Source organism: Pleurodeles waltl, chromosome 4_2, assembly GCF_031143425.1.
Source record: "Pleurodeles waltl isolate 20211129_DDA chromosome 4_2, aPleWal1.hap1.20221129, whole genome shotgun sequence".
NCBI lineage: Eukaryota > Metazoa > Chordata > Amphibia > Caudata > Salamandridae > Pleurodeles > Pleurodeles waltl.
In genome coordinates, this window is record NC_090443.1 from 429,752,124 (window position 1) to 429,777,584 (window position 25,461).

At 45.2% G+C, this 25,461-nt stretch overlaps 1 protein-coding gene across 2 annotated transcripts in view; it reads left to right on the forward strand.

The window, feature by feature from the left end:
• Positions 1-5,797: 5,797 nt before the first annotated feature.
• The window catches only part of GIPC1 (GIPC PDZ domain containing family member 1), a 45,543-nt gene continuing 25,879 nt past the window's right edge, over positions 5,798-25,461 (forward strand). The window contains exons 1-2 of one of the 2 annotated variants that reach the window (XM_069231701.1): positions 5,798-5,930; positions 17,552-17,911. In XM_069231701.1, coding sequence (XP_069087802.1) covers positions 17,627-17,911 — 285 coding nt within the window. In that variant the 5' untranslated portion in view covers positions 5,798-5,930; positions 17,552-17,626. The remainder of the gene's footprint in view (positions 5,931-17,551; positions 17,912-25,461) is intronic. The other variant, XM_069231702.1, reaches the window with a different exon arrangement.

The window sequence follows — 25,461 nt, forward strand, 5'->3', positions numbered from 1 at the left end:
TCCAGTTTTTTGTGTGCCTTCTCACTGTTTTCTCCTTGCTTTTTCCACCAATTTTCTGTGTGCCTTCTCTTTGCTTTTCCTTAGTTTTCACTACTTTCTCCTTGCTTTTTGTGTGTCTTCTCCTTGCTTTTCTCTGGTTTTCACTGCAAGCGCCTGGAAATCCTGTCGGGTGGTTTGCTGAGTTTTGCAACACCTGATTGATTGATTGAACAAATGGTTTGCTGTACTAAAGTCACCATCTTCCCAGCTATCAGGAACATGCAGAACTGAATCAAAAAAACTAATTTGTACCACAGTTTTGGCATTTCTCAAAGAGGTAGCCCATTTTTCCTGTTTTTCGTATTCTCAGCCTACTTCGAGTTTTTGGTGGAAACCAGTGTGAAACCCCCAATAAAGAAATCTCCAAATTTAGCAAGGGGTTATATGTGTAAACCCCAAAAGGTTTTCCAAAGGAAAATAACTGATGAATTTAAAGGAATATTGAAAATGAGTAGGAAAAAACATCCATTTGTGACAACATTTTCATCTGTAACTTTTTGTCACAATGACTGATTGACAAAAGCAACATACCATTACATCTGCTAGACCCTACTGGTTGTGGGGATATATAGGGTTTGTAGGTTCCCCAAGAACCCAAGGTACCCAAAGCCAACAACTGAGCTGCACCGTACAATGTTTTTTCATTGAGTACCGAGTATAGACGAATTCATCTAGCGAAATACGTAGAGTGAAAAATGGGTTTCAAGGAAATATATGTATTTCTGAAATAGGCACATGATGGAATTTAGGAGCAGTGGTTATTTGTACACATCTGCATTTGTGAGTACCTGTACTAGTGTATGATTTAGAGGGTATTTTTCAAAATGTCTTTTTTCAAATACACTGGCTTACAGTTGAAAGTCACAAATGCAGTGAAATCTAATTGGTAATAACAAATGTCCCACTATTATATGCTTCCAATAGTCATCCAACAAAAATGGAACCTCACTTTTGCGGGTAGGCTTGGTGCCTGCGACAGGAAGTGAACCAAAACACAACATGGACACATCACATTTTTCCACTGAAAATAAATCCTTTTCCCCCAATGTGGGTAGCCCTAGATTTTGGACACTAGCTCAATCGGCACCTAGGGAAACTTAGCAAACCTGTATATTTTGTAAAACTGAACACCTAGGGATATCCAGGGTAAGGTAATATGCATAACTCCCACGTTTTTTTTTTTTACCCAGAATCCCTTGCAAATTTCAAATTTCATTTCATCACAGAAATGTGAGGAAAATGTTTGTTCCTTACCAAAGTTTGACATTTGCAAGTTCTTCTGGATAAAATTGCCTGGTGAGAGCCACGCAAGTCATGCACCCCTGGACTTGTTTTCAAAAGTGTGCAGTTTTGCCTAGGTGCTGGCTGAGCTAGGGCCCAAAACAGCTACCCACGTTGAAAAAAAACCCAAAATTTGGAGTTCTTAGTAAAGGCCATATTAATATTTTGCCTGACAAAGAAAGCACCGTCGCCCTGGCGAAGGACTTCATGTCTGCCATGCTGAGACTACTTCAGCTGCCAAATTTAGAAATGACCTCTAAGCTGTTGGTCAATTCATAAACGTTGACAGGAGCCGCCGAAATGGCGGTTCCTGTCAATGCCTTTTTACGTTTGACGCACTACTTCATCAACATGAAGGAGCAGTCCATCATTTTTTTTTTTTAATAAAATCTTGAAGCCGGATTTTATTTTTGAAAAAAAAGGCCCCTTTCACCATTGGAGTTATCTTCCGGGCTGGGGGGGGGGGGCACCAGACAGTTATCACTGCCCCTTACCACTATGGTTTTCTAGGTGGTGACAGGCAGTGAAAACTTAACTGTATGTCTGTAATTCTAAATTAGGTGGGCGGACACGAGGTTAGCCGCAGATGACCCTTACTCAGTTGGGACATGGGAGGGGTGAAACCATACAGTGATGGAGTAATCTTTCCCACGGTTACATCACGGATGCTCTGTCCACATATATATTGGGCCGCCAAACCATTATCTTCATTGTAATGATACTCTGTTACCATTGCTGCAGACTGTCCTTAATGCTACAGATATATATCTGGTATTAATTTTTGTAAAGTTAATCCACTACTTACACTGGTTTGTTTTAGCACCTCCTGAAATGCTAGCTTCAAAGCCCAAATACTTATCAAAGTATCTCAATAATGAAACAAAGAATACTGAAGGTGATCTATAAAGCTGCGTCAAGGCACCAACCACTTTATAGTCCATTCACATACCACTCATGCACCACACACAAGACTTTCACACTGCCAACCACGGGCCCAATCCAACAGATCAGTGCACACACATCAACATGCCGCTCATTTGAAGCAGCACTTATGCCCTTAATGCAATAAACAATACAATAGTGTCAAGACACAGAGTCAACGATGTTTTGATCCTTAAAGAATCAAAAGATCATCAGAACTTTAGGAAATTTTGCCCAAGAATTTTATACACAATAGTACACAAGAATAAGCTGTCCATGTGATAAAAGGGCCCACAAACAGGGTATCCTTGCAAAAGCAACCTGCATCAAGAAGGCTGGTTAATAAACAACCGCAGCCGCTTCAAGGCAGATAAAAAGTGAGCGCTAAACTGAATAGCCACAATAATCACAAAATAAATCCAATTGTGACCTGTGACTGATGCAGTCATTTAGAGAGGTGAATTGTGCCGGCGTACAGTCACGCTCAGCTAGGGTGCCATGCTTAACCAGGTGGGTTGATCAGACCATGTTTAAGAATAATCTGCCGCAGAATGCCAAACTGATCACAAGGAGGGGTGGCTCCTCCATAAGGGTGGAGAGCGTTGCCCCCCCCGCCAGGAGCGGCAGCTGCAAACATTTTCCACAAAAATTATAATAAACTTTGTTTATTATTGTTTTGGGGGGAAAGGGGTGGGGCCACAGGGGAGATGAGAAATGAGGGGGAGTGCTCAGCACTCCCCCTCAGAGCGCATGTATGTTTGGCCGGCTGCCTCGGGCCGGCCAAACACACATGCGCACAGGGCTCTCTCCAGCCCAGCAACACAGTTGCCAAGCTGGAGAGAGCCTGCACAGGCTCCCAGTCTGCCTGGGAGCACCCTGGCTGGGTACTCCCAGCCAATCCTGATGCTGCTCTGAGCAGCGTCAGGATTGGCGCAGGGCAGGCTGGGAGCCTGTGCCTGCAGGCAGAAAAGAGGAGTAGCGCGTTTCTGAAGTCAGTGGGGCACAGGTAAATTTTTATTTTTTTATTTTTAAGTTAATCCTCCTCCTCCCCCCATTAAACCCCCTTCGCTCCCCCCGTGTGCCACCTCGCCCCTTCAGTGTCACCCAAGCCGCGACTCATCACAAGGCTGCTTTGGAACAATATTACACATTACTGGTCCCTCGATATCTATGGGTTACCCTTATCCTTTATAAAGGAAACAAATAATAACATACAGCATGCTCTGAGTAGCCAGCATGATTGGGGCACCTGTCTTCTACGGGGAAGTGACAGCACACTCTCCTGAAAGGTATTGTATTCCGACTGACACGTGTCAAAACGCTGCTTTTCAAAATAAACAAGTAGAGTTACTCAGTATTAGACAGTACCCATCCATTTAAAGCACTTACACTTAGTACAGTTATCAATTAAATGCAGTGCTTTAAATAGGGTGGGCCTTGTCATATCTCAGGCCCGGCAGTAATTACAAAATTGACTTTGAAACAGGACCCTAGTGCACTCAAAATTCACATCCTTTACTTTAAAGGCACAAAACACTGATTCCTCTTCAATGACTGTAAAAACACTTCCAGTAATCTTTGTCTGCGATGCAGTCCCGCTTTATATTTCACACATTTTATTTCAACTTGCATTCCCCACAAGCTTTTTTTTTTCAGGGTGTGCTGATGGAAAGAGTGTGTCTTAGTGGAAACGCTGCTCACTTTAGAACTTGGGGACCTAAGTTTAAATCCATCAGCTAAACATTGTATGACTATGGACACATTACTTAATCTCCCTGTGTCTGAAAATGCAAAATGTATTTATGTAATCCTCACTTGATATGCCTTCCCAGCCTCCCATGTGAAGTACAGCACTTCCTAGCTCGTTTTGTGCTATATAGAATATCAGTATATAGATGCATTTCTGTAGATTTTTCCATGCTACATAGGACTCTGATGTAAACTGTTCACTGAGTTGCCTCATCCCAACCACTTGTGCGTGCAGGATAGCAGGGGCCAATTCATGGCACTTGGTTTGGAACAGCTTAAATGAAGAGCCCCTGCCGACCACAGAGACTTGTATACTGTGGAAACCACACAGTGTGATGCAGTATAAAAAAGGGATGTTGAATTCTGCATGCGTGACTCACAACTGAGAGCTACAAGGCCTGTGGGCCTGGCCAACAAATGAGAAACTCCACAAGTCGTTGGTTTACTTAGGATTTAAGTGCATGTGCCAATTACGCAGCAATTTAACACATGTGAGCATGACATGAAGCTCGACGGACGTTAAACAGCCGACGTGCCGCGGCCTCTTGATGTGGCCATGATGGTATTTCACATAAAAACATGAAAGTGGGCACACATAAGATTTACAGGGCCGTTGGAGCTCCAAGTGACTGAAACACGAGTGCTCATGCCAAGAGCTTGAAACAAACAAAACAACATCTACAGGGCCGTTGGAGCTCCAAGCAGCTGAAACAAATGCTCATGTTAAGAGCTCAAAACAAACAAAATAAGAAGTTCCAAACAGATGTAAAATTAGTAACTAGTGGACTGATATTGCCCTTGGTCCCTGATCTTGGGGAGGGATACACAGTAAAAGAGGCATTACAAATGCGTGCCACAAACACACAGGAAGAAAGAATAGGAGAGTGACAATGGAGCCAGCTTAAAGCCCAGAGTGAATAGATCATGTCTCGAAGAGACTGCATGCTCTGCCTAGGCTCGACCTGAAAAAACAAAGGAGTGGAGGTGGCCCACCAAGACATAGGGCCTAATGCCTCCACCCCAAAGGGGGGGGGCATTAGTCTTTTTGCTTACTCTGCAAGGGAGATTGATGGTTTACTTCAAGTCTGTCCCAGGGGCTGGTAGAAAGACCACCAGATGCCAAGGAATGTACTTGGTCAAAAAGATATACAAAGGGTTGGGGGCAAAAGAAACCTTCTGTGTAAAAGTTATGAAGGATTGAGCAGGAGCTATCCCAGATGATGGAAGCCCTAGCGGTGAGGTGGTTAAAGCACTGATGTCAGCACCAGTAAACCGTTTTGGTCATAATGTACATTACCAAACGCCAACCACTCTGGTCACACTGCAATGCCTCACTTTTGCTACCAAGCACTCCCAACGGTGCTAGGTGCTGCGCCTTTCCTAACGAATCTCTCTATTGTCTGCTCATGGCTATGAAATGGTGTTTAACTGCAAATACAGAACAATTATACAATATCACTAAATTGAATACTGCACACTCGCAACATCAGACAGTGGGTCATTTCTGTCACTGGAAGGACCTTGCAAATGACAGGCCTCCCACGATTGGTTTCTGGTCGAAGGAAGGTGTGGCTGTTCTCATGGATACGGAACGTCATACAAAATGCCTGAGGGCAACAGGGCGCTTGTCTGTTGTTGTATTGGTTGTTGTGAGTTTCTCTCAAGAATTATAGGCGGGTCTCTGCTCCCGGAAGCGCGAACAGTCTGGAATGTGGCCCCGCCCAGCCCAGGGCGAGGCTGGATGTAGAAGAGAAAGTTCACCCTCATTGGCTGTATTTATCAGTGCGCGGCTTGTCATTGGTGGAGAAGGATAGCGGCCGCCTCCAGAGAGTTTCGCAGCTGCTCGGTGTGCTACGAACCAACTAAGGACTAAAGAGCCGAGGACGAGCGGAGGCATAGGCGTTGTCTCCGGGGAGAGCCGTATAAAGCGTGGGAAAGAGGTGAGAAACTCGGTAGAAAGGGACACAGCACCCCTACAGCTGCGTCAGCAACGTAGACCAGAGCTTTTTCTTCACCTACACAGCCTTTAGACACCTCGTACACATGACACCCACCATATAAGTAATTCACAGAGCCCCCTTGTACACTTACCAAAAACCACAATACACATCGGACCATATAGAGAGCACTAATACACCCCTCATAAACACGTCGCCTGTTGTGCGTCTTCCAGAGCCCCCATGTATAGTGGAACAGACTTCGCATATACACCTAAGGGCCCATACACACAACCCATCTCCTACATACATATTGATACCACCACTGTGTACACCCACACAGAGCCCCCATATATGCCTCGGAAAGTATCCCACGTACATTTAATACGTAGAGCGCCGACATTTACTAATGTTAACACCAATGTACACAGCAGAGCTCGAGCCCTCTCTTATATACACACACAGAACTTCCTCATACCGATTAAAGCACCCACTGTCCTTATGAGAGATGGGCCTCTAATATGCACACCGCAGCCACTACACACCCTCACTTGTATATGAAGTAGAGCCATCATTTTATGTACATACCAGAGCACTTAATATATGCACCAGAACCGCCGTGTATAGATCAAAGCCATGTGTACATATACTATGGCACATCATGTGCACGAGAGCCCACATGTACAATCCGAACTCGCCTATGTACTTACATTCCGGAGCCTCCCACTTAGTACAAACATCAACAGAATGTAGGACCGTCTATTCTGTACACACCATAGCGCCCTTAGATATATTCAAACTAAAGACTATCTCATTTACAGCCCAGAAACTACTATACAAACCCACTGATACACCATAACTCCTATGTAGCATTAGCCAGTCTCAGATGCACCACTGACCTCGACCCAAATACTTTTTTGAACTCGCCCCATATACACCATGGAGTCTTTCCCACATTTATTTTCCAATACCCACTTTAAAACTACGGATTCATTCACCAGGGACCTCCCCCATAAAGTATAATCAGACCCAACCCTATATCCACTCACTGAAGTCACACACACACAGCAGAACCCACCTCCGATCCTCTCATTGCGGCCACATATACATACATCAGACCCCACCTCTTACAGACTTACCAAGGCCATATGTACATACACCCAAGCCCACCATTTATTGGGCCACATTTCACAAGTAAAAGCTAACTCACTTATACATTCATCAAGTCCTTACACCAGAGCCCTCTTAATGTCCCTTATAAAAGCTGATTTAGGAGTCGGAGGCATCATATTAACACACATCAAATCTGCAGGCAAACCCTTATTCACTCTTCAAAGCCACATTTGCTCATTTCAGAGGCTACCCCATGTTCATCAATAAAAGCCACACATCCTTATACACACAAAACAGAGTTGACTCATTTTCTCCCTCAAAGCCATAGATATACCAGAGGCCACATCATATCTGCTAGTCACATGCAGCAGCCCACCCCTCACACTCACAGCCCACTTCGTATTCTCCCAAGAGTCTCGTTTACTTAAACACACATGTACTAACTAGATCACACCCTTTTTGTATTGTAGTTGCATTTATGTACATGATCATATTTGCAAGTAGGTAGTGCGCTTTCCATTGGGGTTGGTTGGATGGAAGAAGCCAGTATTTGCCATATGGACTATGTCAGTAATTTTTTTATGCTTTGTGAAGATCAGTTGTGTGCTTTTGTGTTGTGTGTTGGCATGAAGTGTCGAAAAAAGATGGGTCGTTTAGGCCAATAAATTGCTAATTTATGGACAGAGAAAATTATGTGAATAGTGGGTGGCCCATGTGGGAAGATTTTTGGTGTTGTGTGCATTTAGCAGGGTCGTACAAGATGCTTCAAAAGTGTATCTGCGCTTATGCATGGACTGAAACAAAGGAGAGTGAGAGATTAGCTAAGCATGCAATTGTGCCCAATATCCTTGGATGTTTGGTTCCAGTTTCAGATCCTTGCCCCCATACGTTCTGTGCTGTCCATCCCTGCCTGGTAATAATGTATGGTGTGGTCTGCTTGTTTTGGGATCATCTTGGGAATAAACATGCATTTATTGCCTTCCTGAATTCCAGTTGATTTTCTATTTTGTTTTTGTCTTTTGGTGGAAGAGAGTTCAGAGTTTTCCTGCTGGTATGTAGGAGGAGGTTACACTGATGGGCCTCTGAGCTACCAATTTAAAGCAGTGGGTGTATTTTTGTGAGCATTTATGCAGTTTTACAAGAATGAGGGCTGGACCTTTGCCATTTATGGCCTTTAGATGATGCAGGGTAACTTGAAAGCTAACCTTCTAGCAATGGGAAGCTTGTTAGAGCGCTGTTAAATTGTGGCCACATTATTGGATGTGGTGAAGTTAGTGTAGAGAGAGTATGGCCACTAAGCAGAGACTTTTCACATATTCAAATTGACAAGCCCGGGGAAATTGTAGCCTGGAACTTCTGCATGACCGATCAACGTGATTGCTAATTCTTCCAATCTGCGTATGTCACAGTCTTTGTTGTAGATGAGTTTAACTAATGGTAATCTAAGTGTCATTAGCTTATCTCCAGCATACAATATTGATGGATTTGGTGAGTTTGGTGAGGTAGGTATTAATTAACCCTGGGGGCTGCCTGCTTCAGTGCTGATAGCTGGTGATTTGAATGGAGCAAGATGATGCTGGAGCTTTCAGAGGTAAGAGGAGCCCCAGTCAAAGATAAATCATTTGATGCCAGGTTACTCCAGTCTTCCTAGGATGTATTAGTGGTGGAGTGTGTTGAATGAATGCGGTGGACAAGTTCTCTAGTAGAAATGTAGAACTCCATTTCTGTCCATGGTAGTCTTCACCTTATCCCAAATCAAGATAAGAGTAGATTTGTTGCCTGTTCCAGGTCAGAACCAATTCATCTTTCTGAAAGTATTTTTTCTCAAAGGAAATCAGTGATCGATCGTTTTCTTAAGAATTGGCTGTTGGAGTATTGTCTGAAGCGGCCGGGTCTGCTACATCTAAACTGTGTCCTAGTGATAGTATGTAAGATATTTTATGGGTTCGGAGAAAGGTACTCGATATTAGGTAGTTGTTGGCAAGGGCCGTAGAACGGGTAGCTGCTTATTTTGAGTGAAGGGTGTTCTTCAAGATTTGTGGCAGGTAAGGTTCAGGTAGTGGGCCTACAGGTCCACTATCCCTTACCATGTCTTAGAAATCAGGTAGTGATTGGTCCCTGAAGGCAGCACTAATCCGGTGTCTTTAAGTTGATGTCGTTTTTATATGTAGCCTCGGTGGGCGTCTTGTGAGTGAATTGTAGTGCTAGCATGTTTCCTTTGGCTGCAGGGATGTCTGCAAAGGAGTTACAGAAAGCTTGAGACTGTGGAATCCTTGTGATGGTGCACTCTGTGTTGTGAAATTCGGTGAGGAGCATTTGGCTTTCATCGGTAGGCTACTTTGCTTTGGGGATCTGGTTGAAGTAATATACTCTTTTTTTTTTTGTGTGGAGAACTTGTAGATGGTGTTAAGCTATCAGAGGCTGTTTTGTGCTACTTGTTTTATTTTTTCCGTTGACAAAGTGCAGTTTCTGTTATTATCTTCTTTATTCTTTTGACCCAAGACATTTTATGTGGGTGTTTAGTTAGGGGGTTTTGATAGAAGTGGAGCTTTTCAAATGCTACAGCCAGTTGGACGGCTGACAAATTATTACTTTGATTGGATGTTGAGTTTGGCAAGATATGTCAAGTGGCGAGAACATGAGTTTGTTCCACTATCTGTTACTTGAGTTCACTGTGTAGTTGTGCTTGCTTCTTGGCAATGAAGGAGGTGAGATGGTGGTCGCTCCAAAATGTATGTCTATATGCACACTAGCCAAATACCACCCCATATGCACTTGCCAAAGCCCACCCCATGTATACTCACCAGAGTGGGTACCCACCGCGTGCATAATGACCCTAGTATGTGTGCTCGTCAAAGGCTTGTGCGCTGCATACATGTACATTCAACCGAGAGCCCTTCGCGTCTGCACGCACCTAAGTGTTGTATCCCCAAGTGAAGGATTTGTGACGAAGTGCTGGTTCTACTTTCTTTTAAAATACATGAATTATTTAGAGGGCGTTTGTAGGGCAGTGGTAATTTTTCACGAAAAATGTAGTTGAAGTGAAAGACACGAGTTTGAAGGAGGTAATGACGTATGCGTGTGGACATGTAAACACACTTCATGGCGAGCCTCTCCAATTGAGTGGGATGGTGTTTATACTCGAGAACACTTTCTCTTGATTTATTATTTAGTGCTGTGGCTTTCAAGTATTACTCCTACCTACCCCTCCAGTGCACCATTTTAAAGATCGCCAGCATTTTGGGCTAATATCAACTGACTTTTCTTAGTCACAAAGACTGATAGCCACATTGGAGAGTTTACAGACGAATAGCACCAAGACCCAAAGGAGATGGCGAGGTGTCTAAGGAAATGTTTTTTTGCCCGACCTGTACAGCTCTGTCCAAACACTCCCGGCCTTGTAGAGGAAGGGTGGTCTGTAAAATATATCGGTTTCCTTATTGGTCTGACAAATGATTAACTTTTCAAAGTCTCCTAAATGTGTTGTTTTCCAATGAAAGCTCTTTCCTCCAGTGAAACCAACAGTGTAGTGTCCATCACCGTGCCCAGTTGTGCGAGGGGGTCACTCATACCAATAATGTCTCTGGAAATATCTGACCCGTTTCCCCTGCTTGCAGTAGGGCCTATGGTTCTTGGTACGTGGCTCTGTATTGGATTCCTGTGTCACTTCTGCCCCAACCCCCATTAGTTAGAACCTAGAGGTAACTCCTTTACTCGTGGAGTTCGAGTTCCCGCCTTGCTGGTGCAGCCCGTGGCGCAGCTAGTGTGTCATGGGCCCTAGCGCAAGGAGGGAAATGGGTCCCTTTTGGCTGCTGATTAGATTATAACATAAAACACTAATTAGGGTACAGTCGGCCCTTCTGGCCTGTGGGCCTCGATACCGCTGCACCTGCCGCATTAATGGAAGCTACGCCCCTGGGAACAGTAGATGGTTACCGGGCTTCTCTCTTCAGCCAGCTGGTAAGCCTGCAGTCTAGAGGAAGCAGTAAATTTCAGTGTGTGACCAGGGAGTGGCGCTGAGTAATCCAGTTAGGGTGGCCTCCTTACTGCTTGCCTTTACGGACACGCCTTCCAGCCCTGAACTTTTCATCTCCCAATCTTTGCTGTCCGGTGGGTTCGTCTAATTAGTTCAAGGGGAGCATACCAGGACTACAGCATCGGAAATGGAGGGGGCTGACACACAAATACCTAGAAGAACCAGAAACGTCGTTTGCAATAGCCTGGAGTGGGGTGGTAGTCCCAAATCCAGTGCTGACGAGCTCCTGTGCCATTTTCCCTTACCAGGAAGCTGCCCCTGACCCAGCCAGTGCCATCTACTTTGTACTTCAGGGTATGCCCGCTCGCACATTGAGCTGCTAATAATGGCATAGTGTCCTCACTGCAAAAGTACTGGAAATAGGGCCTCAGAGGGGTTATATACTGAATATTCAGGCCACAGCAACCGTGTGTACCTAAGAAACAAGACCAATGGAGTTTTGCATCTGGGAGCACAGGAACAGGATCTTCTTGGGAATCAGGTGACTGCAGATTAAACGCCCCCCCCCCCCCCCCCCCGACAGTAATGACTATTCATACCCTGGATGATACTCGGAACATGACTGCCTTGGTAAGTGTATAATGGGGGCTGTAGTGGCAAAGGGGACACTATCAGGGACTCTGGTGGCCAAAAAAGGGGATACTGGCGACTCTGGGATTACATTGAGGATAACAGTGACGCCGGGGGGAGGGGGCACAAAGAGGTTAAGTAGGATTTTCGTGGCCAACGAGAGGGTACAAATGGAAATACTCTAACGACCGTGGAGAGGGTGCTGAGGACTGCACACACAGACTGTGTCTGGGATTATGACCAATGAAGTGGGACCGGGTACTGTGGAGTCCGGCTACAGGGAATGTATTTACCAGGGGGAGTCAGGCAACATCGTTTGTGTTTACCCGCCGACGTCAGTATGGAGAGAAGAGTCAGACCAAAGAGAGTGGAGCCAGAGAGGTTGGAATGGGAGAATCGAGACAAAAGTAGAAAGAGTCAGGTCACAAACACTGTTCCAGGCTTTGAACCACATGGACAGTATCAGAGAAATGTACAAGAATTATGATATTTTGAGGGTACAAGTGCTAAGACAGAGACAGCCAGTTGGTGCTGAGGTAGCTGCTGAAAACCGGATACAGGGGGCTGGTCCTCAAGACGTATGTGCCCTAAAATAAACATCATGCCTCTCAGTAAAGATCACTGTATTTTATAAATAGAACTTGATGGCAACATAAACATGTTAGAGTGCAATGTGTTCCAAGTAAGCAATATAAAAACAATATACAGCATAAAGAAAAGTGACCAGATCAAACGGTGTGTTTCAACAAAAAACAATCCTAAATATTTTGAAGTCCATGGTCCTTGCGTGCCTTTGCCTGCCCTATAAGTTTTACCTGAACAGCGGGGATTTATTGTTAACAAAAAATCTTAAAAATTCGCTTAGATACGCACATTACTTACGATTCGTTGGCTTTCAGGTCACTCTCGTTTCCTTGATTTAATTGGTGAGCACCTCATTAGCCCAGTAGTTATTGCTGATTAATTCGACTAGGATAATGAATGATACCAATGCGAACCATTATTTTTCATGATACCTGTACCTTAAGAGGTCTGCAAGAACGTCCTCAAACCACCTGTGAATCTTGTCTTTGTTTATCTGTGGTCCATCCCCTGTTGGGGTTAACCTGAGTTCGAGAGCATGCTTTCAGCTTTCCAGAGTAATCAATCGATTGAGTCGGAGCAGATTACCGGACCTACGTTACTCTGCCGTACACCTTTAATGGATCGAGAAACTAAGAGTATGTTTTTGTTTTGCGCCTTCTGTTTTCCTCTCATGACAAGGATTGCTCTGTGAGGCTGTGGCGGAATGATGCGGCAGCCAATTCCCTGAACTTTGTGAGTGCGGGGACACCATTACACGCGTGCACTACATATAGGTCACTACCTATATGTAGCTTCACAATGGTAACTCCGAATATGGCCATGTAACATGTCTATGATCATGGAATTGCCCCCTCTATGCCATCCTGGCATAGTTGGCACAATCCCATGATCCCAGTGGTCTGTAGCACAGACCCTGGTACTGCCAAACTGCCCTTCCTGGGGTTTCACTGCAGCTGCTGCTGCTGCCAACCCCTCAGACAGGCATCTGCCCTCCTGGGGTCCAGCCAGGCCTGGCCCAGGATGGCAGAACAAAGAACTTCCTCTGAGAGAGGGTGTGACACCCTCTCCCTTTGGAAAATGGTGTGAAGGCAGGGGAGGAGTAGCCTCCCCCAGCCTCTGGAAATGCTTTGTTGGGCACAGAGGTGCCCAATTCTGCATAAGCCAGTCTACACCGGTTCAGGGTCCCCTTAGCCCCTGCTCTGGCGCGAAACTGGACAAAGGAAAGGGGAGTGACCACTCCCCTGACCTGCACCTCCCCTGGGAGGTGTCCAGAGCTCCTCCAGTGTGCTCCAGACCTCTGCCATCTTGGAAACAGAGGTGCTGCTGGCACACTGGACTGCTCTGAGTGGCCAGTGCCACCAGGTGACGTCAGAGACTCCTGCTGATAGGCTCCTTCAGGTGTTAGTAGCCTATCCTCTCTCCTAGGTAGCCAAACCCTCTTTTCTGGCTATTTAGGGTCTCTGTCTCTGGGGAAACTCTAGATAACGAATGCATGAGCTCAGCCGAGTTCCTCCGCATCTCCCTCTTCACCTTCTGATAAGGAATCGACCGCTGACCGCGCTGGAAGCCTGCAAACCTGCAACATAGTAGCAAAGACGACTACTGCAACTCTGTAACGCTGATCCTGCCGCCTTCTCGACTGTTTTCCTGCTTGTGCATGCTGTGGGGGTAGTCTGCCTCCTCTCTGCACCAGAAGCTCCGAAGAAATCTCCCGTGGGTCGACGGAATCTTCCCCCTGCAACCGCAGGCACCAAAAAGCTGCATTACCGGTCCCTTGGGTCTCCTCTCAGCACGACGAGCGAGGTCCCTCGAATCCAGCGACACCGTCCAAGTGACCCCCACAGTCCAGTGACTCTTCAGCCCAAGTTTGGTGGAGGTAAGTCCTTGCCTCACCTCTCTGGGCTGCATTGCTGGGAACCGCGACTTTGCAAGCTACTCCGGCCCCTGTGCACTTCCGGCGGAAATCCTTCGTGCACAGCCAAGCCTGGGTCCACGGCACTCTAACCTGCATTGCACGACTTTCTAAGTTGGTCTCCGGCGACGTGGGACTCCTTTGTGCAACTTTGGCGAGCACCGTTTCACGCATCCTCGTAGTGCCTGTTTCTGGCACTTCTCCGGGTGCTACCTGCTTCAGTGAGGGCTCTTTGTCTTGCTCGACGTCCCCTCTCTCTGCAGGTCCAATTTGCGACCTCCTGGTCCCTCCTGGGCCCCAGCAGCGTCCAAAAACGCCAAACGCACGATTTGCGTGTAGCAAGGCTTGTTGGCGTCCATCCGGCGGGAAAATACTTCTGCACGACTCTCCAAGGCGTGGGGGATCCATCCTCCAAAGGGGAAGTCTCTAGCCCTTGTCGTTCCTGCAGTATTCACAGTTCTTCAGCCTAGTAAGAGCTTCTTTGCACCAACCGCTGGCATTTCTTGGGCATCTGCCCATCTCCGAGTTGCTTGTGACTTTTGGACTTGGTCCCCTTGTTCCACAGGTACCCTCAGTCAGGAATCCATCGTTGTTGCATTGCTGATTTGTGTTTTCCTTGCATTTTCCCTCTAACACGACTATTTTGTCCTTAGGGGAACTTTGGTGCACTTTGCACTCACTTTTCAGGGTCTTGGGGAGGGTTATTTTTCTAACTCTCACTATTTTCTAATAGTCCCAGCGACCCTCTACAAGGTCACATAGGTTTGGGGTCCATTCGTGGTTCGCATTCCACTTTTGGAGTATATGGTTTGTGTTGCCCCTATCCCTATGTTTCCCAATTGCATCCTATTGTAACTATACATTGTTTGCACTGTTTTCTAAGACTATACTGCATATTTTTGCTATTGTGTATGTGACAGTGTCCTGTAACCGTGAACCTGTTTGCCCTCGATATTGTGGCCCAGCTCTTAGATTGTCATAATACTCACAGCCTCCCTTGCTATGCTGAGACTGCGCGCCTGTGTTACACATTGACTTGCAGTGCTGTGACACATCACTTGTGATACATGTCATGATGTTGGTGAAACTCTTGTGAGGCACATTCCCCTACATTGTTGTTTCACAACATATGTATTGTAGATTGCCCTGCTGTGACGTGTCTTTTGCATTACACATTGCTCTGTGATACTCTGGCACATTTAAAAAAAAATATTTGCCCTATGAGTGTACACATTCTGGCTTCCAAATCTTTTACTTCTTATGGTGTCATACATACTCTTATGAGTCAGTAACAACCCTCGTAAGCCTGGGAGATTAAGCAGTTTATTTTTCACTTTCTTTAGATGTGTATTTCTTTTGTGAGATTGCCTGCATTCTTGTGTCAAACACTTCTGTTGTTTTCCCCACTAAACCCACATTCTTCGTACAAGTCACGCTGGTTTCTCAATGGAACTATTCTGCATTGTGTGCTGTGGGTCAGTGTTGCTTTGTAAACATGCCCACTTCTGTACGTGATTGATGGGAGACTGCCTTTGGCTTTTTATTTGTCTAGCAGCTCTTCTGTGGTTTTTAGGTTGAGCATCGCAGCGCGCAGGTGCTGCTTTTTGACCCGTTGTAATCTATTCTGTAGGCTTTAACCATGCCCATCACTTCCATTCATTCCTGCCTTTCAAAAATCCCTTGATTGTCGTTGGTAAATACTTTGTTTGTCCCACCTTGAGGCTGTTTTGTTACCGTTTTGGAGACTGACCAGCTTGCATGGATTATTGAACAATCGGTCAGATAGCTTTGTGTTGGTGCACTATTTTTTTCTTTTGCCTCGCCGCTACGCTCATGGTGGTATGTTGTTTCTTTGTCTTCCTTGGTTTTTGGCATCTTGCTGTTTCTTTGCGATGTTTATGGGATCTTATTTTATTTTTTTCCAGTTTTATGTAGCACAAACTTGACACAAAGGTATTGGGGCGCTTTATTTGTTTGCAGTTTTATATAGCGCAGACTCAATACAATGGAATTGCAGCACTTTACATGAGAACCTGTTACATTACACACAAACACATTCATTTTTGGTAGCAAGGGGAGATTAAGTGGTTTGCCAAGAATAACAGGATGTTGAGCCAACACTGAGACTCCAACCGTGTTCCCAAGTTCCAAAGACGGCAGATGTGTCCCTTACGTCACATCCTCTCCCCCAGGATTCTTTGTCTGTGTGCAGGTGCCATTCGTAACAAAATCGCTATAATTCATTTGCATTGACTGTAATCTGTGACATTCTCGTTCTGTCAAGACCTCTGCAATGGGTGCATTAATTAACTGACTTAAGTAGAGCTTAACACTAGGTGCTAGCTCGTGCTCTTGATAACCTCCGGAGGGTCACCAAATAAGCACATAGGTTAGTTCTAGGCAGGGAGATGGCGAAAGGTGTTGTCTCTAAAATGGCCGATAAGGAGTAGTGACTCCAAACCCAAGCACTTCACGGCCTCAAGCTTGATAGCAAAAAACATCTAGCCTTTGGATGTAAATTGAGCCTCTTTAAATAGCTCAAACTCAATACAAAGGTATTACAGTGCTTTACTTGAGCACTGGTTACATTACACAAGAACACATTCATTTTTGGTAGCAAGTAGAGATTAAGTGATTTGCCCAGAATCGCAGGATGTTGAGCTGGCGACGAGACTCGAACTGTGTTACCTAGCTCCAAGGTTGGCAGCTCTAGCCCTTAGCCACATCCTCTTCCCTTGGTTTCTTTGTCTGATGCATGTTGGGGCAGTCTGGGAATAACTTGATTTTTTTTTTTTAATATAGCGCTTGGTTATACACTTTCTGCTATTCCATAGTGCTGCAAAGCAGGTGCCATTCTTAACAAAATTGCTATGATTCATTTGCAGTTAAGCTGCCTCTTCTGTTATTCTCTTTGTATACAATCAATGTTTTGAAAAGTTAGTCTGGTATTGCCAATGTGGAGGGATATATATTTTTTTAATTTAACACACAGAAATATAAGGCTGCCCTCTTTTCTTTGCTCCTAACTCTTTTGCTCCCCTCCTTCTCCGGGTTAAATGCCACGAAGTTGCCTCTGTGTGGCTTATTTGGTGCTATAAAGGTTTAGGTAAACTCACTAGAAAGGGTTGCATCTCTAGGGTATCACAGCCAGTCTGTAAGAACAAGGCAAAAACACTCCCATGATGGCAGCCTTGTGTCCTCTCTCCTGCATCGACAGGTCTGGGAGGGTTGCTGTAGCACCTGACATATATCCACTACACTCCAAACCAAAACACATAGGGAAAAGCCATTGTCATTTACAACACCAATAGCTCTAACTCTCACAAATGCGAGACCTATTCCATTGCAAATGATTAAGGGTGTTGCTCTGTTAGGAACTGACTTTGGTTGCTCTCTTTGTCTTCACAGATCAGCTCCACCGTGGCTCAGTCATCGCCCTTGTCTTGGGTCCGAGACCTGGTCCCCCGGCCGCCGTCTCTCCACATGCCACTCGGACTTGGCCGTCGGAAAAAGGCACCCCCGCTGGTGGAAAATGAGGAAGCAGAGCTTGTGCGCAGCGGTATGGCTGGAGTGGGCACAGGCCCTCTTGGGGGAGGCATGGCCACCATGCAGCCAGGACTGCCCCCTCCACCCCCTAACCTGCGGCCAAGGCTTGTCTTTCACACCCAGCTGGCCCATGGGAGCCCCACAGGCCGCATTGAGGGCTTCACCAACGTGAAGGAGTTGTATGGAAAGATTGCCGAGGCTTTCAAGATTCCCCTCTCGGAGGTGCGTGTACTTTGACTTCCAAGTATGGTGGGGCATTAATTATACTCTGAAAGGTCACAGCAGCTTCCAGGGGCACTTGGTGGTAGAGGGTGTACCAAGCTACAGGGAGGCCCCTTGGGAAAATGTGGACTGTGGCCATCCAGGGGCATGCAATGGCGAATGCTCTGTAACTTTTAGGAGAATTTAATTGTATCTCCTGTGACTTCTGGTGTTTGCAGCCCTGCAGTAGCCAAGCACCAAGGCTTAGACTAGCACATTTAATTTCTTTTTCCCTGCATCACTGCACTGGAATGCTCTGTTCCACAATTTCTGCCTTTAGGTTGTTAAAGGCACTCAGCATGAGCTTTCAGTCTGCTGCCCACGTAAAAAGAGGTGATGTTTCCATGGATACACCAGTGTCTGGTTGAAATCAAGCAGCTGTCAGTCGTTGCCTCCTGCTTATCTACTGGTTAAGCAGGAACTAGTCAGGCTGAGTATGCGGTGTACTCTGGTACCCCCCTCCGCCAAGACAATAGCTTTAGCTCTTGAGAGAGTATCCACCACTAAACGTTTTCAGCTGGACGCAAACAGGTGCCAGACCGAGGTATTACTGGGTTATCAGTTCAGCTGAGTACCTTTTTACCCCGCCCACCCTAATACTGGCAAAAAGTAATACTTAGCATGGCAATCGATTCCGACTGCATGCAAGAAATGTGAGCACCACGAGCGCATCTGAACGGTGGTGCTGTTTCCAACCCGAATAACAAAATGGTTTTGGCCCAAATCAAATTACTCCTGTGGAGATGAGCAATATTCTTGGTCAGTGCCGTGCAGTTTTTTTCCGTTTCAGTTGGAAGCGAAACAAAGACAGGATAGATAGAGCCCAAGGTAGGAGTGAGGTAGGCAAGATGGTAGGAAAATACAGAAGGAAAGAGGAGAGGACTTCAGTGGAATAACTCACTGAAACGAGGAGAACAGCAGAGGGAGTCAGTGTGATTTGAGAGGGCGAGGCAGGCTGGAACGACTCATGGTGGCCCTCCGTCCTCGGACCCCCACCCACCCCTGCCAGCCACGCAAGAAACCTCGGCTTCATCCTGGACTCCGCCCTCACCATGTCCAAACAGGTCAGCGCCGTCTCCTCCTCCTGTTTCAACACCCTCCGAATGCTCCGCAGAATTTTCAAGTGGATTCCAACAGAAACCAGAAAGACGGTGACCCAGGCCCTCGTCAGCAGCAGACTTGACTACGGCAACGCACTCTACACAGGCATCCCAACCAAAGACATCAAACGCCTCCAACGTATCCAAAATGCCTCCGCCCGACTGATCCTCAACATACCCCGCCGAAGTCACATCTCCCCTCACCTAAAGGAACTCCACTGGCTCCCGGTAGACAAGAGGATCACCTTCAAACTCCTGACCCACGCTCACAAGGCACTTCACAACACCGGACCCTCCTACCTCAACACCAGACTTCACTTCTACACCCCAACACGTCAACTCCGATCCGCCAACCTCGCCCTCGCCATCGTACCCCGAATCCAGCGCAAGACATCCGGTGGCAGATCCTTCTCCTTCCTCGCCGCCAAGACCTGGAACTCTCTCCCCACATCCCTTCGCCAGACCCAGGACCTCCTCGCATTCAGAAGGCTCCTCAAGACCTGGCTCTTCGACCGATAAACCAGCAGCGCTCCCCTCCCCCCCCCCCCCCCCTCAGCGCCTCGAAACCCTGACGGGTACATAGCGCGCTTTATAAATACTATGATTGATTGATTGATTGATTGATGGGCAGAAGAGAGGAAAAGGGAGACTGAGAGAAGGAGAGATGGACAGAGGAATGAGAGAGATGGCCTGGAGAAGGTGATGGAGAGATGAAGCCAGGAGTAGATGTGTAGGAAGGGTGAATGAAGGATTGGGAAGGTGGGCGAATGAAGGATGATGGGCATGAAGCAAAAGTGAAGAGGACGAAAGCAACAAAGGAAGAGAGGGGGTGCATGGCAAAGAAGGGAGAGAGGATGTCTGGCGTTTTCTGATGTCTAACAAGAAGGAAAAGTTCGATTGAGCTTAAAATGCACTATTTTATCTACATAGAGCTTCATATAGCACAGAGGCATTACCTTATTTGCCACTTACCACCACTGGTGAATTCCTATCCAGGTTTAGTTCTTTATCCAGAAACGGGAGTCATTTTTCCTTGTCACTCAAATCTAAATAAGGCCCTTGGGCTGCCGACAGCCAGAGTCAGAACAGGACTCCGTCACTTTCATTGCTCACCCCTGGAATCGTGAGGAGACCAAGTCTCCTTGCAGCACAATGACAAAAACCATTGGAAGTTAAGGGAGAGACCACATCTGTAAATTTAAGGGTCTGCTGCGCCAGGCGGTCACTGATGCTGCTGCACGTGTGTGTTTTAAATAGGATATTACTAACACTCATCCTCTGTTCTGATTCAGTCTTTTCACCGGCATGCGTCCCAGAGGTACGTAGCGGGAAGAGCATTGAAGGACCATAGCCGCCAGTTGTCCTGTGGTGTGCTTGCAAATGGAAAGGCTGTTGCCTGCTTAAGCACTTGTTTTTTAATGCATTTTCCAAACCATTGAACAGATAGGGTTGATTTCTTATACTTATCTCATTACATGAATACAGCTGATTTGTTCCACTCATTATGAAACTGTCACTCAGTATCACACACATGTCAATGGTGCTTAACCTGTGGTCCGGGGACCACTGGGAGTCCGCAAAGTCTCCTTGGGGGGGGTGGGCGGGAGGGGGAGGGGGTCTGCGACTGCTTAGAAAATTAAACAATATTAACAGATTTATAAAGTGTATATAAATAATGTAGCTAAATGTACATTTGGACATTTTAAAACGTACTGTAAATGTCAAGGAATTTGAAATTGGAGGCTAAAAATTAAATTCATGTCCTTGGATTGATTTGTGGGAGCAGTGCAGGTATATTGAACAAAATATAGTATGAACGATGTAAAAGCTCCAACCTTCCTATTAAAATTACATTTTTTAAACTTATTTATATTTGTTTGCAAATTAAATAAAATATTATTTATGTATGTGTTAGAGAAATGCTTGTTTCTGTATTTTATATGTATTGTTTTGTAGTTCAAATCATCAACTATGTTTAGCAGGCCGAGGTCTCTGCCTTCCAGTAATCACTCAGTGAGGGGTCCCCTGATTCCAATAATGATTCAGTGAGGGTACCCGGGTCCCAGTATTGAGAAAGTGGTGGTCCACAGGAGTCAACAGGTTGAGAACCACTGACATAGGTCAATGAAATATCACACAAGTACCCCTAAATCATAGAAATGGCAGACATAAGCAAGCTGCAAACTTGGCAGCTCTGGGTTTTGGGGGGACATTCTTTGAACGATGCCCTTTTTAAAGATGGTGCATGCCTTTCATGTTGCAGTGAAATTGTGCTGCTTATTGAAAGGGTAGACAGGCGGAAATGTTCTAAGTCTTTGCTTCACATTGACCGGTGAGGCACCTCTCTGATTTCTAAACGTCTGCTGCTCTGTTCACCGACTAGTTTTACCAAGACGTTCAAGCAACTATTCTTCCCTCCCACCTTGCCTGTCCAGATGAAGGTTTCCCTACTTTCTCCTACAAGGATTCATCTTCAAAGCTACACGCTTGTTAGCACAGTCACTGGCTTCGGCCTTAAGTATCACTTTCCTGGTATCGTCTTCCAGCGTCTTTAGGTGTGTGCCTCGATCACTGGGTCGTAGTGCAGTTGATAAGCTCCCATGAGCCTTAGTGTCGCCGTGCTATTTTTAACTTCACTTAAAACAGGCAGGTTATTGTTTTAAAGATCAGAATGCTTGCTTAGGTTTGTCATTAGTGATACAAGATTGCCATCATTGGCGAAGTATAATGAAGCAATAGTATTGTGACTCAGTAAGGTTAACAATAAGTAGATTTAGAGGAATGCGTCTTGCTACCGTTTTCATGCTGACATAAAGATTCATGCAGAAGTCTACCTTGTCAGTCTTGTGAATTTTCTTTAGACTCTAAAGTCGTACTGAATTGGTATGGTGTTTGAGTTAGTTAAAATACAATGTGGTTATGCAGCATGATTTAATGATCATTGATTTGAGGGTTTGCACATATTGGTAGCTCATGGATGTTGTAACATCACATTGCACTGTGAAATCAAATCTGTTTAATTTGTGATGTTTTGGACTATTGGCGAGTACCATTTGTTAAGGTTTTGCCCTTTGTAGTGATAAGGTGAAGATCGATGCAGATAAGCAGCTTTCTATTGTAGTATTTTATTGCGCTTGGGAAGTTGTAGACGAAAGTAGGCTTAATTGAAGGCTGACCTCTGAACCTTTTCCGATGCAAGAGCAATAGAGCCACTGTAATGTGATACTCGGAGGTTTCCTCGTGGTTCCCTATGACGGTTTAAATTATAATTTTGTTTCCCTTTTAAGGGAATATCATATAAAAATGTAGATTTCCTTTTCCAAAGAGGTCCGTTTTTACGTTCTGATCTATCTGTCTGCCTATCCATTTTGAGCCAGTGATTCGAGATCCAAGAGGCCTATTCTGTCCACAACCTGACGATCAAATTGCTGGAAAGTTTTCAAGGTATTTATAAGAAGGCATATGATTCGGGACTTTTCCCTTTCTGTAAAGAGAAGAACCCAAAAGTAAAGTGAGGATATGTCAAAGATTTGCAGTGTTTACTATTCTAAAACATTTTTTTAAACTTTATGAAATAAAACTTAAAACGTTAAGTATTCAACTTAATTTCTTCCCGGCTTATAGGTAAGGGATACTTTTGAGCAGGGGAGGTGGCTTTCAGCCTAGTTACTTGACATTTTTTTTGTATAAAGACAGCGCTTCCTATCTCCATTTTTGTCTTTTTTCGAATGCTGTGAATAACAGGTGGCAGGCAGCCGTCTCTGATTGCCAACTGTCATAAAAAAAAAATGTACGAACCATGTCTTTCTCCATATATTTAAACTGTTATAATACCAGCATTAGGTGCAAACTTAAGTATGTAGGTCCAAAAAGATCTATGATGGACCTGATTTCGTCTTTGTTTTGTAACAGATGGCCACCTTCAAATGACGTTGGACTGGACGTTGGACCCAGTATTTAGTTGATATTACGATTCAGAGGCAAGCCAGCCTTTCTACATCTTCCTAATATTTCGGTAGCTCAGAGTTAGTTGGCTTACTTTAGATCTCAAATGAGCAAAGTTATGCTGGTCATCTCTACAGTATATATTTTTTTTTACGACCACAGTGAGCTTATCTCAAAGTGATGAGACACGAGCAGCGAAAGAAAAGAGGGACCAGGACAGATGAAAGAAGGGACAACATTTGGGATAAAGGAAAAGCCTTGTGGGTTGAGTGGAGTTCCCTGGAATGCTAGTCACAAGGATTGATATTTGTTGGGTGAAGTGGGAGTGATGAGGGAGGGGGTACAAGAGGCATGAGAGTGAAGGAGGTATGTTGGATGAGAGTTGATGTGACCGAGGAATGAGTGCAAGACCGAGATTAAGAAATCCTAATACACTGTTCAAGATCTATTGGAGGGGGCGGGGAGGCCAGAGAGTGCCCTGGGAGGTAGGATAATGGATTCTCTGTAGACCCATTGTCTGTAGTTGTACCACTTTTAGAGCCCTCCAGTTATAGGTACATTTACCTTTGTGTCTCAGTTATTGATACATTTAACTTTCTCTATAGCTTAACAGGCATTGAAGGTAGGGAATTCAAGGCTGGTGGGCTTCTTATTTCTGTATGTTCTTGGGCTCCTGTAATAAGAGTGGTATTATGATTAAAGACGGAGCCACCCACAATATGCTGAATGCTTGGTCATCTTGATTGGTGTAGCTTGGATGCGGCTTTCAGTACTGAAATTCTCACACTGTTTCCTGGCTGGCTGCTCTAATGAGACTAGGGTGCTTTTAACTCTAACGGGGACTGGATGTGATGTTTAGGGCTCCCAACTGATGACATTTGTTTAGCACATCCTATGAAAATGTGTATTTTAGCACTGCCTGTAGGGCTCAGCACAAACAGCCCTTTGCCTTGTGATCCAGGCTTGCAGGTCCTGGGCACAAAATATTGCGAGCATAGCTCAACAATGTAAACTATTGCTGCGCCAGGCCAGGACAATGGCACCAAAGTGAGCGTTTAAGGTACCGAAAGTGGTACATAAGTAACAGTTCTGTATTAGACTGTTTCCTGTAAAATTATGCTCTTGCTAATTTTGGTTGTTTTGTGATAGCGTGTAAAAAAAAAAAAACAAGTATACAGACTTCTGTCCATATCCAGGACCATCAACCCCTAAGCCCCAACGCATATGCATACAGAGTTGTACAGTCAGAAGTCAACCTTTTCTTTTCATAGGGAGTTCAAATTAGTTGGCCCACAATGTCTCCTTCCCTCGCCACATTGGCTGTCGAGCATTCCCCAGTGCCTCTATTTGCACCTACCACTACCTTTAGTGCATTCTTTCTTGACATCTAAGTTTCTGCTGAAATAGAAGTGGTTATGCAGTGACATGAAGTCATAGCAGAAATGGGCAGCTGTATAGACTTTAGTGAGTTCGTTCTCGAACTGTGCCCAATAGTGTAGTAAGTTAGTTGTACCTGCTGACAGGACAGAATTTGGTTTTGTCGATCGATGAACTGCAATATTGTGGGGACAGGACTATAGTGCTTGATGAAGGGTCCTTTTGGCCTATAAAGACGTGGGGGGGCAAAGAGCATTTTTTGCTTGTGCCTAGCGCAAGGGTTAACATGCTTTAGCACATTACATCATACTCGTAATTTGGTAGCCAAAGCAATTACATTCTCTTCCGGATGAAGGTGCCCTTTTCAAAATATTAAATGTCGATCACTGGAATCCCAAGCATGCCACCCTTTTTAATGACCAAGTGTAACTGTTTGGTATGATCACGCGAGAAGCAACCTGTGGTGAAACCCGAATGATAATTCGTGCCAGTTTGGCTCAGAGAATTTTAATTCTGTTTTGCAGACCTCCCATATTAATGTTATAACCCTGTGGCCGTCTGTAATGGTTTGGTCCCCATCTGATTTGAAAAATATTGCCATAGTATTTGAAAAGTTTCGCTATAAATGCATCAGTGATTGCAAGTATGATGGCCTACAGTTAATTAATGATGTGTTGAATTGCAGAGGCTAGATGTGCAGTTAGTATGCCAGAGAACTTATGCTACAATACTTTCGAGTGAGTAAGCCATGGGTTCCAGGGCTTGTCCCTTTTTGTGTGTTAGTAGCAGGGGAGTGTTTTCCATTAGGGCTCTGGGGCTGCACCCCTCTGAAATTCCTACACGTGTACCTCAAAAAATATTATATAGATCGATTTATTTTTTAGACACAATTATATCTCTAGAAAAATCTATGTATTTAATTAAGTCTGGGCTGTCCTAGGCTCCCTGTCTAGCCTCGCTCTGAAGCATGGGATAGAAGCCATCCAGTAAATCAGATTTATGCAGTGTGATGCACAAAGCAGGGCTTAGCTTTCTAAAGCCCTTCATTGCCATTGTTGTCTATGGTGGTATGCACTGTAGGCCAGTGAC